Raw genomic sequence first — 14,263 nt, forward strand, 5'->3', positions numbered from 1 at the left:
GGTTTGCATGTGACGTCATGGCCCGGTGACGTCAGAGCCCGTGTCTGTGTGTTGCTCTTCCCACAGGCTCTTCGGCCAGAAGTTATTAGTCAGCTCGGGACGAGGCAGTTTCCCATTCCATTTCCTCATCTGTAGGCTTCTGCCTTAAGCCTCCTGTATGGTGGATATTCTACCCCATCCTTCTTTCTTGGGTGATATGGGGGATCATTCAAAAAGTAAGTGCTGGATGTTTATCTTACAAGTGTTTCGTCATTGCAAGTTTGAATATCGTTTATGCAAAATTAGTTTTTAGTTACACCGTTTTGCAAACAGTGCTGACATGTTTTATGTCAAAAGCTATTACATTAGGCTAATACAATTTTGGCTATCATTTTTTTCCTAAATGTAAAAAAAAATGAAATAAAATAAAAGCATGACTTTTATTACAAATAAACTATTATAATGAAATCAAACAGAAAGAATAGACATTTTGTGGTCTAGCGACATTCAAAACGAGGATGCATGCATGAAACATGAGCTCTGATGTATAATTTTGTATATGTTTTCACGACGCTGTTTTGCGGGATTGAATAGGGGTGCAGTCGGTGGACACTAATCCCTGCTTTCCGTATCCAGAGAAGTCTGGGATCGCCATGTGTGTCGGCTGTGGAAGTCAGATCCACGATCAGTACATCCTGCGAGTGTCCCCGGACCTGGAGTGGCACGCAGCCTGTCTGAAGTGCGCAGAGTGCAGTCAGTATCTGGACGAGACCTGCACTTGCTTCGTCCGAGACGGAAAGACTTATTGCAAGAGAGATTACGTACGGTACGAGCCACCCTGTATTTGTGATTTAACGGCTTTGGAATTTCGTCGAGGCCCTCTTTTTCACAGATTCTTGACCCAAACAGATCTAGAGATAGCTATGGGAAAGCTCTGCCATAGAGTTTTTACATTTAACTAACTAATAAAAATTCGGTGTTGCGTAGGTAAAAGTATAGCCTATATATTACAATTATATTATTACATTAGGCTATGCTATAGTAGGCTATAGGCTACTATTTAATATAATTGTAAAAATAATTGCTAAGATATTTATCGGAAATTGACATTCCTTTTCAACAAAATTCCAAGTGCATGTAAATAGGCTATTTCATGGCTTGAGTGTTTGGTTAACATATTACAGCCATGTTTGATTTAGGCTTGCCATGCTTGTTTTCTATAGTCCCGGTGTTTGTTCAGTTTTGTTTTAAAGTTTGCTTTGTAAAGAAATATAATTCCTTTGGTAATACTTTATGTAAAGCCTGTAAGGGTATTCTCGATTAATATGATGTGTTCATTTTTATAGTCTACACCTTATTATAAGACATCAACTTAATGCTCTGATTAACATGAAATATAAGGTGTAATTGTAAATGCATCAAAACAATTGTCAAACACTTATCTTTAAAATATTTTTGCGCCCAGAAATAAATGCGTAATTGTGCTTCTACGAATATTTCTGAAAGAATAAATGCATGTTTTATAATGCGTAGCCTACTATTGCTTTTATAATGCATAAAATGCTTTAAGAAAATAGTTATCGTTGTGTTCACCGTCCGTGTTTCTCGGCCTTGTAATATCAAGCTAAGGTGGGATGAGCGGTTTTGCAAACGGACACTAAAATTAGAAAAGGTTTCTTCTGGAAATTGCAGGTTATTCGGGATCAAATGCGCCAAATGTAACATCGGTTTCTGCAGCAGTGACCTGGTGATGAGGGCCCGGGATAACGTCTATCACATGGAGTGTTTCAGATGCTCGGTGTGCAGCAGGCATCTGCTCCCGGGAGATGAGTTCTCTCTGCGGGAAGAGGAGCTGCTCTGCCGCGCGGACCACGGGCTGCTGATGGAGCGCGCTGCAGCCGGGAGCCCCATCAGTCCCGGACACATTCACCCCAACAGGCCCCTGCACATCCCAGGTAGCAGTAATAATACTAGGCTATTATTTAAACAAATGTATCATAATAATGATAATAATTACAGTGCCTAAGTAACACTTCATATTCGGGAAATCGGAATGAGCTATAATCGGGGGCTGTAGTGGGCTAATATATTATTACAATAATAATATTAGGATATATATCACATAATATTATATATAATAATATATACATAAAATAACAATAACACTGTCGTTGTTATTATAGTCGTTGTGAAATAATATAATTGCTAGCAGTGTGAGATTCTTGTGAAGAATCAGCTTGTGAAGCTGTGTTTACAGACTGGACCGAGCAGCTTGTGTTCTGTGCCTGCAGGCCAGATTGAAGATATTTGTTTTCAATCCCTGATGGCAGACTTGTAAACTAGCTGAGACTGTGTGAGGATACTCTTGATTGAGTTAACATGACGAGAAATTAATCTGGAACCGGTTATTGGTATAATGGTTTCAAATTATGGCCTCAGCGTTTAACTATTGAACAGCGTTTTTCTTAGTTATTCATGTTTTAATAAAAATTCTAAATCAAGAGGTCTGTTATTATATATAGACAGAATTTTGAGTGTTGGTTGTTAGCGTGGTGAGATATCAGATCTGTAAAGAAAATACCATTTTTTTCGTTAAATATGCCTACATTATTGATTAGGAGTCAAATTTATATTCAAAGCTAAAGATCCCTTTAGATGATCTGACTAAAATAACCCGTGTAAATGTTGAACTGTCTAATGCGTTGATATCTGGCTGACTTAAAGCTTAAACAGCATGAAACCATTCAAATATTCTGTTCGATTATGTGTCACTACTTAACCCTCTTATTACTCAGCATTATGGTGCACTTATTGCATGTTATAGCTAGTTTTATATCCTATGTCGACCCTTGAACGTTTTGCACATACAGCAAAGTTGAGAGCCCTGTGGTGTTTTGACTGACACACACTTGGCTACAGACCGATGTGTGTATGCACAATTTAACCTCGGAGGCTAAGCGTGCTCTTCTGCTGTGTCTGAATAATGAAATGACCTCTGTGATTTATACGCCTTTTATTCGCAGAACCTGTGCCAGTCCGACAGCCACCTCACCGGAACCACGTTCATAAGCAGTCTGAGAAGACCACGCGCGTGCGGACAGTATTAAACGAGAAGCAGCTTCACACTCTCCGGACGTGTTATAACGCGAACCCGCGACCGGACGCGCTGATGAAAGAACAGCTCGTGGAGATGACCGGCCTGAGCCCGCGCGTCATACGAGTGTGGTTTCAAAACAAACGCTGCAAAGACAAGAAGAGGTCCATTCTTATGAAACAACTCCAGCAACAGCAGCACAGCGACAAAACGGTAGGAATATACACTCTGCAAATCAACTGATAAATATCTCCACAAGCAGCTTTAACTTCGACCAGTTTTGGTGTAGACTCTATAAAGTTTCTTCAATGTTTTCTGGAGCATCAATTGAATCCAATGTTATTCTTTATTATTGGACTGTTAGCTATTTTGGAGATTAAAAAAGTTATTGATGTTACCTAACTCGTTTCTCGGCTTCTTATGGTATCAGGCTAGTTCTCGTCTGTCGTTTAATTTTTAAACTGACATGTGAACGTTGTCTAGTCTATAGCGACTATATATAGCCACTCTTAAAAAAAGTTTCCAAAACTGGGTTTTCCCAGCGATGCCACAGAAGAACTAACTTTCAGTGAAAAATTCTTAAAATAAAAATAACGTTTTTTATCTTAGTGTATAAGAAAACTATAAAAAAAAAAAAAAAACTAAAAGCTATAAAGAACATTTCGTGCAATAGAATGGTTCCATGAATGTTAAAGGTTCTTCATGGAACTATTGATCTCAAAGAACCTTTAGTTGTGAAACAGTCTATCTATCTATCTATCTATCTATCTATCTATCTATCTATCTATCTATCTATCTATCTATCTATCTATCTATATTTAGTTGTTCATATAGGCTATATACTTTACAAATGAGATTGACTATATTATTGCACATTATGAACATCTATGCAATTCCCCCAAAGTATGTATCCTATTTGAAAACTGAAATGCGATAGCTATGTGTCCGTAAGGTATGTCCTCTACCTTTCTGCAGAATCTTCAGGGTCTCACGGGGACGCCTCTGGTGGCAGGCAGCCCGATTAGACATGACACCACAGTGCAGGGAAATCCTGTCGAGGTTCAGACCTATCAGCCTCCGTGGAAAGCCTTAAGCGAATTCGCCTTACAGAGTGACCTGGACCAGCCTGCTTTCCAACAGCTGGTGAGGACTGTCATCCCCGAACAGTTAGCCTACATTAGGTCTACAAGGCCTATCATCTTCTTTAAATCAAAATGAACAAATTAAACGTTTTCAAAACCATACATTGGACTGCGGAGTGTTATATTGGATTTATGGGGCGTTAGCCAACATTTGGCAGTTATTTCAATTTAGCTCAATTTCAAGCGAGTATGGTATCGTAGCCTAATTTATTTATTTATTTTTTACAAGAAGAAATACATATGACTAAATATGGCCTATTCGTTTAACAGGGTTTTAAAAGGTTTTAGGCTACTTAAGTTAGATACTTTCAAGTTTGTCCGAGCATCAACAGAGTGTTTTCCGTTAGGCCTATATCGGACGATACATCGACAAAATCTAGTTTAATTGTTTATTACTTTAAGAGAGAGAAAAAACGATAGTACTTAAAACGATTACCGACTCTTTTTTGTTGTTTTGTATTTTGTAAGTGCGCGAAAATAGGCTAGGCTCTTTGCGAACAAATGGCGCGAAGTTTCCAACGGAATTTTCTTTGAAAAGTTGAGCCCACACTTGTACAGTAATTCGCACACTTGTCACTATCTGTAGCCTACCCTACTGTCTGTTATTTGTCAGCATGTCAAAGTAGTGTAGGCTTTTGTAAATGTCAATTGCAAATCGTATGTAAAACTGAAATTTAATCCCTGATTCTCAACTCTCCTTCGTTTTTATAGGTGTCATTTTCCGAGTCGGGTTCGCTGGGTAACTCGTCTGGTAGTGATGTGACCTCTCTGTCGTCGCAGTTACCCGACACCCCCAACAGCATGGTGCCCAGTCCCGTGGAGACGTGAGAGTCCACCGGAGGACTCCCGCCCCAGCATGCCCTCACCCTGCATGAAGACCCATCACCTCACTGCCTCACACGGAAAAGGGATTAACCGAGATGGATTTAAACCGTTTGCCAAACGGAGGAGCCCGTGCAAGCGACTTTGGGGTTTCCAGACGTGTTACAAAACTGGTTTTTAAAGCATTGGGACCATAAGTCGAGGACGTCCTGCGGAATATGAACATATTATTTTGGTTTTGGTTATGGACCACTGCCATCCTTACGAAACCACATTCTTAACAGTGTTTATTCAAGACCATCATTGTGTAGCTGTATATAAAGTGGTATTTTCCTTGTAAGACAAAAATACTTTTTTGTCTTAATGCGCATGATCTCCGAAGATGTATAAAAACTGAGCTGTAAAATATTTTATCGTAAAGAATGGAGGAAAGATTGTATAAACTTCGCGATTTTAAAAAAGTAAGTTATTGTTATTTATTGTTAGGACAACCGTCCATACCAAAAACTGAGAAATTAACGAAATAAACGACTTTAAATGCTGTTCATGTCTGAAGAAGCCTGCATGCAAAAACAACCATATCATGTTACCTTTACATATCTTTTTATATTATAACAAGAGACACTTCAGTTATAGCCTATTGGTTACTGACTGGGAACAATTGTCCAAAGATCTGAAAAAGAGCAACGTGAACAAAATTAAATAGTGAAAGAAATTTCAGTGTCGTGACATCTGAATTTATTCTGACAAGAATTTGGAAATTGTATTTTGTATTTTGCTTTTTCATCCAGCTATACAGACGTGCGTTATTAGTAAACTTTTTTTTTGTTTTTTTTTTTTACAATAGGCCTTAGGTTAAACTATAGCTTTCCTTTTTGAGATGATAGATATAGAGACTAAATCTTTTGTAATACTGAATATAAAAACATACTGATGAATTTCGTTTTTGATTTTGGAATATGCTTCTAATTCTGCCCTTTCGAAGTATATATATGGAACCTTATTGAGTAAAATGCAAAATGACGTCTTTAAAAAGAGACAGTTTTCGTAAAAGTGATAATAAAGACATTCACATATCGAGGCCATAACTTGATCACATTCAACTCTGAACGGAGGCTACGAATGAATATCTATCTATCTATCTATCTATCTATCTATCTATCTATCTATCTATCTATCTATCTATCTATCTATCTATCAATCAATCAAGCTGTGAGTCTAGAGGATGGGGATCGGCGGTCGATTATCTGCGCTCGGTATCACCTGCAAAAGATCCGATGATTGGAAGCACAACAAACCCGAGGCCACCTTTCTCTTAACTCGACTCCCTCTCGGCAAACGCACCCTTGCATGTCCAGGGTTTATTTTCATTCTGAGGCAGCAGGTAGCCGCAAGACACCAGAAGATCTGACCATAATCACTGCGGGCCATTGTGGCAAGATAATTCCGGTGTGTCAGCTAACAAACTCTCTGAAGGATAGGCAGTTGTAAGATAGCGCTATCATTTCTGTTGCCTCAGTTATTTTTCTGCAATTAGGCTAATTCAGGCATCCAAACGTTGTAATGCTTATAATTCGAATCTAGTTTTTGTTTTTAATAAATGTTTGACTTTTAAGAGACTTGGCTTTTAGTCCATTTTAGTCTATTTCTTCCTGAAAAAAAGAACAACATTATTGATGACTTATCCCGCACTACTGATTTTTGTCCAATCAAATTGTCTCTAAAATGACAATGCCCCTCCCTCCATCAACGCCTGAAAAGTACTAGAATGTAGATTCAGATATGCCTACTTCTCCATATATTATGCAAAAAGCAGTATGCTATTAACAGTGACGACCTTTAATGTCCGCTCTTTTTCAACTGTTAGTGATATAGGCTACCAAGAAAGAATATGTGGTTACATATGTGGGTAAATAACACCCGGTGTACGAATTTTCACAGAACATTGCTAACATGACGTGTCTTTAATTAGAACGTTCTTTAATTATAAGTTCATCTTTAGTAGCTATATCTGAAAAAAAGGGGGAATTATTTCCGACAGATGTTTTCCAGATGCGTTCCAAAACAAGCTATCCACATGTCCCTTTCAAGCCTCCTGTTTTAATAGGAAATAGGTCAACGATATAGTTCCGCGATATTAAGATGTCCAGGAAATACACCTTCAAATCTGAAATCCTGCATGGAGGTGTTGAGTTCTTTTTTTCCCTTCGAAATCTAACAGCAAAATCGTACAGCGATTAAATACTTAAATATAATATTTACACATGTTATCACAGTGTATTTCCATAGACATTTTTTAAACATCTAGGCCTATTTAACAATTTATAACCACCTTTCCACTGCACAGAGAAAAAGCTTAAGCTTATACCTTAAAAACATTAACACTATTATTTTGCTTTCTTGTAACAGGTTAACAGTATTTCCTTCAGAAAATGCGAATTGAACTATAATTAGCTGTCAAATTTCCAATCTTAGATGATTTTTAATTGCTAAACCGTGTTCAGATCTGATCCTGATTACAGCCCATTAAATCGACTCAAATGAAGACAGCTTGAAAAGATTCTGATAAAATACCTCTTGTGAATGACTAGAAAGTTGCTTTAGGGAGAAATAACGATTCAGATGTCACGGCCAGAGGTCAAGAGCCGCATCTTGGTTCAAATTCCGCCACTAATTTAATCATTTAGGCATAATTAAATAAATGCATATTTAGCCTATTCAAGTTCATGTTTGTATAAAACCAATCTTGAAATTCTTTGCAAATTACACCTCTGTCCTTGTGTCACACTCCAATTTGAAAAATCTAAGTGCTTAGCTAACCTTTAGTTTATAAATCTAAAAACCAACCCATATTCGACTCTTAAAGCTGAACACATGCCCCTTTATGGAAATGTCGTGTGTTAGTTCATATAGTCTATATTCATGTTTAAATTATTCCTTACTATTAATTTAGAAAACTGTCACAACAGACAAGCTCAAACCTTGAAATATAACGAAATAATCTCCAAATATCTTGGATGCTGACAACAGGCAAGAAATGTCAAGCATATTCGGGGATTTCTTCAACCATATTTTGTATTTGATTGTTAAAAAATAATATTGACCTAAAACATAAATTTCGCATAGGCTATAAAAGCTCGTAAAACTGACAGGTAGGCAATACGAAAATCAACTCGGGGGAAGTGGAAAAATGACAAAGGTAGGCTATTTAAGAAAGAAAAATAATACTGAGTTTGACTTATACTGCATAAAATGCTGCAAAATCTCGGCATTCATGAACACAAATCTAATTTTCACACAATCGGTTTAACGACTTTAACATTTAAATGAAGAAACAAAAAAACTAGACTAAACTAAATTAGCCATTACATAAGATTTTTATTTTACACATTTTTCCACACTGTGAAAAGCGTCAATTTGTCGAAAATGGCACCGCTAATCTGGATTTCATAGAATGGAGAGGTTGTTGATGTGCATTTAAAAAATATATATATATTTGGAACGTCATTATAAAACACGTTTCAGACGCATTTCTCAGTTAAAGAAGAAAATAAGAGAAGTATTTAAGACATTCTGACAACAGATTTCGCAAACACACTCGGTCTCTAAAAACAGACAGCGTTCTTCTGTTCGAGTTCACCACAGTCTGCCAAAATCACGAGAACGTCAAGATCTCCGACGGTTTTGGAACCGCAAACAGAACGGTCAATAAAAACAGCTTCCACTCGAGTGGTCACAATCACACCCGCTTCATGTTCAGTGCCCGCCAACTAGATCTCACAGCAAATACATCCATTTTAAAAGTAATATACTTTTATATCAATCAAGTGACCTTAATTGATATATACATAAGTTTTTTTCCCCACATTTGGAGCAGAAGTGATGGTCTTCTGAAGCTGCAGTGGGTCTGATCCAGTCACACTCGGGGTGTTGAGTGACTGAGAGGCGCATGGAGCTGCTGTGACTCACACAGGTACAGCAGAGACTACAGACGGAGTGTGTGAGGGAGGAGGACTGGACTGGACGGGTGCCCCAGGGCCAGGAGGACGCTGGTTAGGAGGCCACAACCCTTTTACAATCCCTTTAACCCACAGTGTTGGTTCAAGCTCCACACTGCGTTTCCCAGAGAATAAATTAGTACTGTAAGTCAGCCAATAAAGCTCTCAATTAAAACACATCCCATGTTACTTGTTTTATGGAGATGTTCCTATAGCTTTATAATAAAATTGTTTATAATATAATTTTTGCTGAGTGGGGTCCAAACATCTGAGACCATGTTGAATGTCAGTGATTTAAAATGTAATGTAAATATTAAAAAACAAAGCTCTATTCTTCTCTTTTTTAATCAAAAACACAATTTCTAAGAAATATTTCAGTACCGGTCAGTAATAATATAAATGAAAGTTTCTCAGACTTTGAAAATTATATATTCAAATATCCAAACCATCTTCTGGTGAACAATATTTCAAAGCGAGCAAGTTATAATAAAATAACTCCAAGATTGTGCATTGTTACATATTTTATTAAACTCGTCCATTTCTTAAATTAAACTTAAGTGCATTAACAAAGGGAAAATGTGTAGAATAGCTTTACTGTGTATTAATTACAGTATAAAAAAAAGTGAACAAGCAAACAAATCACAACAACAAAACTATTAAAAATCATGATATCAGCTACAAGAAGAGATCTTCCTCTTTATGCACAGAAACAAACTGGAACAAGAGAACTGGTCTAAGTAACTCGTCACTCTCCCGAAATTAAACAACCGCTTCTGTTTATTCTGCATCATTCCCCAATATCTTTTTTTCTTTACAGAACAACACAGTCAAACTCAAACTTAATTATACCTATAAAAAAAAACCTTTTGAAAGCTTAGAAAGAGATTTGCGCTTTTGTGAAACACAAGATCACTATGAATGTGTCCAAAAATGCATGCAAGGTAAAATCCTGTAAATTAAATTGTAAACATTTTATTGCTTATAAATACATGTGAGAAGTCAGTTTGATTTCAGTGTGCGCTAATATATGTTAACATATAGTTACTAAATGACTACTAGGAATGCTTCACTACTGAATGACAGGTTGGATGATGGTCTGATCATTCGTACCCTAAACTCCTCTAGCACAGCTTTGCACTGCAAGTGTACATTTCGACTTATCGCCAGTGTGTGTGTGATGTGCTCTTGTAAATGACTGCAGTGCACTCGTTCGCTCACTCCTCCTGCTTCTTGAGGAAGAACTGAAGTGCAGCGTCCCACTGGTCTCTGGGGAAGCGGTTGGAGAGCTCGCAGTAGTCCAGAGGAGCCCAGCCCTTCTCTGATGGGGAAAGATCAGAGGAAGTAACGCTTTAATCAATGCCAGAGAAGATCTTTTTGTGAGCAATAAAGACATTGATTTTAACTAACGCGCTTTAGAATGGAATACGTAGATTTCTGGATCCATCTGACAATCGTAAACATTTACAATCCCATTTAAAATGTATATTTAACAGTTTCTCTGCACTGAAAATCCTTTAGCTACTTTGGTGTTCCCATTCAAAAATGACAAGCCTTTTAAAAACTTTTAAAAGCTATATTATCACCATTGTTTACTTTTAATTGGCACAGGGTTTGTTTTTGTTTTTCAATCTGATTGATCGCATGGATAATGGTCACTCAAAAATATTTGTGGTGCATACGCTTATAACAGTGAGGCCTACAATAAATCAGTTTCAAAAAACCTGAGATAACAGAGAAAACAAGTCGATAAGTTTTCCACCCAATATTTGGTAATACTATAACAAAAAGATCTATAAGTGGTATAAGGTAAGAAACAATTCCTAATAAAGCCATGCAAGAGAGCAAATATATATATATATTTGTTTCCTCAAACAAGTTAAATATAGACCTTACCTGGATGTGAAGATTTGCAGTCTGATTTGTTCTCATTGGTAGCACAGTCCTAGATTACAAAGTCAACAGATTTGATTTTTTATTCCATTTGGTCCTGCAGATAATTCTTTTATCCTACCTAAATATGCACAGCAACTATAAGTAAACCATATATTTGTATTTAATAAACATTCAGTTTGTGAAGTGGCTAGTGGTGCAGGAATACATCTCTTTTTTTGTGTGTGTGTTTTGGATGAAGTGGAAAAAGTTTTGTCAGTGTCTTTCTGCTGTTTGAACAGGCTGACGATTCCCTGTCCTTGTCAGAGTTGGAGCTAATCTCTGTGAAAGTAATGGCAGAGGTGCTTGGTGTGGAGAGCGCTGGCAGGAACAAGATGAAGGGAGAGGGTGTTTACAGGAGGCTCAAGTAGTGGCAGGTAAATCCACTCAAACAGATAGAGGAAACCATCCATTTGAGCAAAGGAAGCTGCTTCTTTTAGGGGGTGGTGGGGGACTAGCAACAAAAAGGTCATAGGTTCGATTCCCAGGGAATAGACCAATAACTTGCATTTAAAATAATAAATTTACATGTAAATTGTTAATGGTTTACTAAATCATGCAATGCATCATAAATAAAAAATTTGGGCATGATTTGAACCGATTCGATTCCAGTTTAATAAAAATAATTTATAATTGTGATACAATAAATTATTTTAACATAAGAAAAATTATACACTACACTTTTAAAATGTCTAACACATGCATTGTATTTATTTAATTTTAGTAAACAAACATTAACATGTCATTGCTCCATTAACTAATGCTTGTGGCACAAAAATGTATTCTACCGCAGATAAATACATACAACAAAAAGCTGTATATTTGCTCAACTGTAAACTAAAACAATGTGTTGGATGAACCAATAGCGTTATTTTGGAGCGGGACTGTTTGTTTGACCAATGGAAGACGGGAAAAGAGTTAAAGGAAGCCTGTTCATTTTTGCCTGTCAGTATGGTTATGCTAGTGGCACAGAAATGACAAACTTCAAAAGTACCAAATTTCCTTTTTATTTTTAAGTTATGGATAAAGTTACTAAAACTAGAAAAAAAAAAACTTTTGATTTTGATCACAATTTGTGATTTTAAATGAGAAAATCTACATATTGGAAAAGAGACTGTGAATAATGCAGCATTTCACTGTTGAACTGAATAGCCTTTATAGCTGTAATACAAAGTTTGCTGACATGTGAAACAAAGTCGGAATTGCACATAAATGATGGTGTGAAGGCCGAGCGATTTACCTGTATGAAGGTGGCCAGCAGCACACAGCTCATTTCCTGTTGCAGGATGACCTTGTTCTGCAGGTTATTGTAGCAGGCGCAGATGAGCGAGGGGAAGAGCACTTTGATGAGTCGCGGGTGGCTGAAATACTGGAACGGCAGCTGACACAGTTTCTGCAACACGCTGGGCTGGCGGCCAGACTGCACAATCACCTGGAACACACACAGTGACAGCACGCGCACACACACACACACACACGCAACCAGTAAGACCACAGCCAGCTGTAAATCAACCCGCCCCTCGCGTAAATCTGCCATTAAAACAACACACAAACAGCCATTAAGAGGAGAAATAGAGGGCAGTGCCTCCCAGCGCACAATTACACTCCATAAAACACAGACAGGGATGCCTCATCCACTTCTGCTCAGCATGTACGCTGAACACACAGGTTTAGATTTGCCCCATGGGAGGACATACTCGAGCTCCGTTCCAAAACCTAGTGAGCTGCCTTGCTTCCCAGCATTGAAATGCACAAGGAACCTTAGAAGAGACTAATTTGTATTGTTTTATGTAGGTGCTAACTCGTACTAAAGAAATTGCCCAAAGGAGACTAAATTTGCCACTGATTTCAATAGTTAAGAATTAGCATGGTGCTATGCCAACAGCTTCATTCTTTGACAAGTTAAAAAAATACTAATTGAAACAGTACACTTTAAATGGCACACACCGTTTTTTTTTTTTTTTACATAACTGTTTTATCTTAACGTTCATAACTGTTAGTGTTGAATATATTTTTTTTTCATCGCGTTTTTATCCACAAAGCATTGTTCTGGACATAGAATCTTATAAGTGACTTAACTAGAGTGTTTTATATAGGTAGTAACATTGTGCTGTACAAATAACACACAAGAGACTCCATTTGCAATTGCAGTTTGCATGTTGCTGTAACCCCTCGGGTTCTACTCAACAATACTCGCTACGAGCTGGATTCGAACCAGCATTTCCAGCATGGGAGGCAGGTGCGCTAGCAAGGATGCCTCTTGAGATCAGGTGAGTGATATTTCAAGGTGCATCTTTAAGTTTGGACCACAAAATTGTGACAATCTACGAAGGTTGAAGCAATTCACTCTTCAACAAAATGACAGTAAACTGTGGCCACAACCTTTGAGAACCATCTATTTTATATTAAGATCTATAACATACTGAAATGCATGTTTGTGGGTCAGGTTTTGGAGTTGAACCTTGCAAATAAGTCCCTGAAGCCAGTCCCACTTTAATAAATGAAGTAATACCCGTAATTGAGTTCGTACCAGGCGTATAGCCCCCCTTTGCCTTCCCATTTATCACTGCCTTCACTCACACTGTCAAATTCGGCCCACCTCTTAGAATTAAAACCAAATCACCTCAGGCCTGGACTGATAAAACGCAGTGCCTGTGATGGGAAAAAAACAGGACGTAGCCCTTAAATGCTACAAGCTTCCGACTCTGAGGGTTTGGGAGCCTGGGAAGGCCCTCGGCTCCCGGGAAGGGAACCAGAGAGTTGGGAGGTCACCACAGTAAATCCTGCCTTGAGGGATTTGGGGGGAGAAAGATGAAGAGAAGGAGGGAGTGTTAAACAGTCCCTATTACAGGTACATGCATCCATCCATTGCTGCTCTGCCCCAAATGCAAACCATAAGGGAGGGGAAACACTCCCTGGGAACAGGGTGACATAAATTACCAGGATTTACAAGATTTTAAAAAATACTCATAACAATACTCTTTCCATGGTATTCTCTGCTAATACCCCTCAAGGGTTTAAGAGCTTGACAAACAAAGCAATAACTCACTACTTTTATCATTTAAAGGCTGAAGCACCTTAAAATGTAGTTCTACAGCAGTGTTCAAAGGCTATGGGTCCATGTCACTCTGTGTTAAGAACAGTTTAAAGATGCCTGGCCAAAATGACTAAAACAAACCACCGTGGAGCCTTTTAATGGTACTCAGAGCTGGAGTACAGTCTAGTCCATAACCAACCGGCATCAGTCGACCAAACACCATGATTCAGAAGCTTTTGTAGGGTTGAAATTAATGCTCTTG

General features: G+C 37.9%; 2 protein-coding genes across 8 annotated transcripts in view; one reads left to right on the forward strand and one right to left on the reverse strand.

Moving 5' to 3' along the window:
- The first annotated feature begins 2 nt into the window (after positions 1-2).
- Positions 3-5,580, forward strand: LOC132133007 (insulin gene enhancer protein isl-2a-like). 6 transcript variants are annotated; one of them, XM_059545655.1, is made up of 6 exons: positions 3-215; positions 574-805; positions 1,672-1,937; positions 3,003-3,286; positions 4,049-4,216; positions 4,927-5,580. In XM_059545655.1, the coding sequence occupies exons 1-6, from the start codon at positions 158-160 to the stop codon at positions 5,041-5,043; spliced, it is 1,125 nt and encodes a 374-aa protein (XP_059401638.1). In that variant the 5' UTR covers positions 3-157; the 3' UTR covers positions 5,044-5,580. The 6 variants fall into 6 exon arrangements, with proteins under 6 accessions (XP_059401638.1, XP_059401642.1, XP_059401643.1 ...); XM_059545659.1 differs by having other exon boundaries at positions 1,717-1,937; XM_059545660.1 differs by having other exon boundaries at positions 1,720-1,937.
- A 3,958-nt stretch (positions 5,581-9,538) lies between these two features.
- Positions 9,539-14,263, reverse strand: part of LOC132133783 (S phase cyclin A-associated protein in the endoplasmic reticulum-like) — a 118,364-nt gene continuing 113,639 nt past the window's right edge. For both annotated transcript variants that reach the window (XM_059546752.1, XM_059546753.1), the window contains 3 exons: positions 12,205-12,396; positions 10,929-10,977; positions 9,539-10,353 (listed from right to left, as the gene is read on the reverse strand). In XM_059546752.1, coding sequence (XP_059402735.1) covers positions 10,250-10,353; positions 10,929-10,977; positions 12,205-12,396 — 345 coding nt within the window. In that variant the 3' untranslated portion in view covers positions 9,539-10,249. The remainder of the gene's footprint in view (positions 10,354-10,928; positions 10,978-12,204; positions 12,397-14,263) is intronic.

The sequence above is a fragment of the Carassius carassius genome, chromosome 50 (genome assembly GCF_963082965.1).
Source record: "Carassius carassius chromosome 50, fCarCar2.1, whole genome shotgun sequence".
In the NCBI taxonomy this organism is placed as follows: domain Eukaryota; kingdom Metazoa; phylum Chordata; class Actinopteri; order Cypriniformes; family Cyprinidae; genus Carassius; species Carassius carassius.

What these genes read in the sequence shown, in the direction of transcription:
- LOC132133007 (XM_059545655.1), top strand. Translation starts at nt 158, where the DNA reads ATGGTGGATATTCTACCCCATCCTTCTTTCTTGGGTGATATGGGGGAT. An exon ending in TATGGGGGATCATTCAAAAA is followed by an intron (nt 216 to 573) that starts GTAAGTGCTGGA and finishes GGGATTGAATAG; the next exon opens with GGGTGCAGTCGGTGGACACT. An exon ending in TGCAAGAGAGATTACGTACG is followed by an intron (nt 806 to 1,671) that starts GTACGAGCCACC and finishes TGGAAATTGCAG; the next exon opens with GTTATTCGGGATCAAATGCG.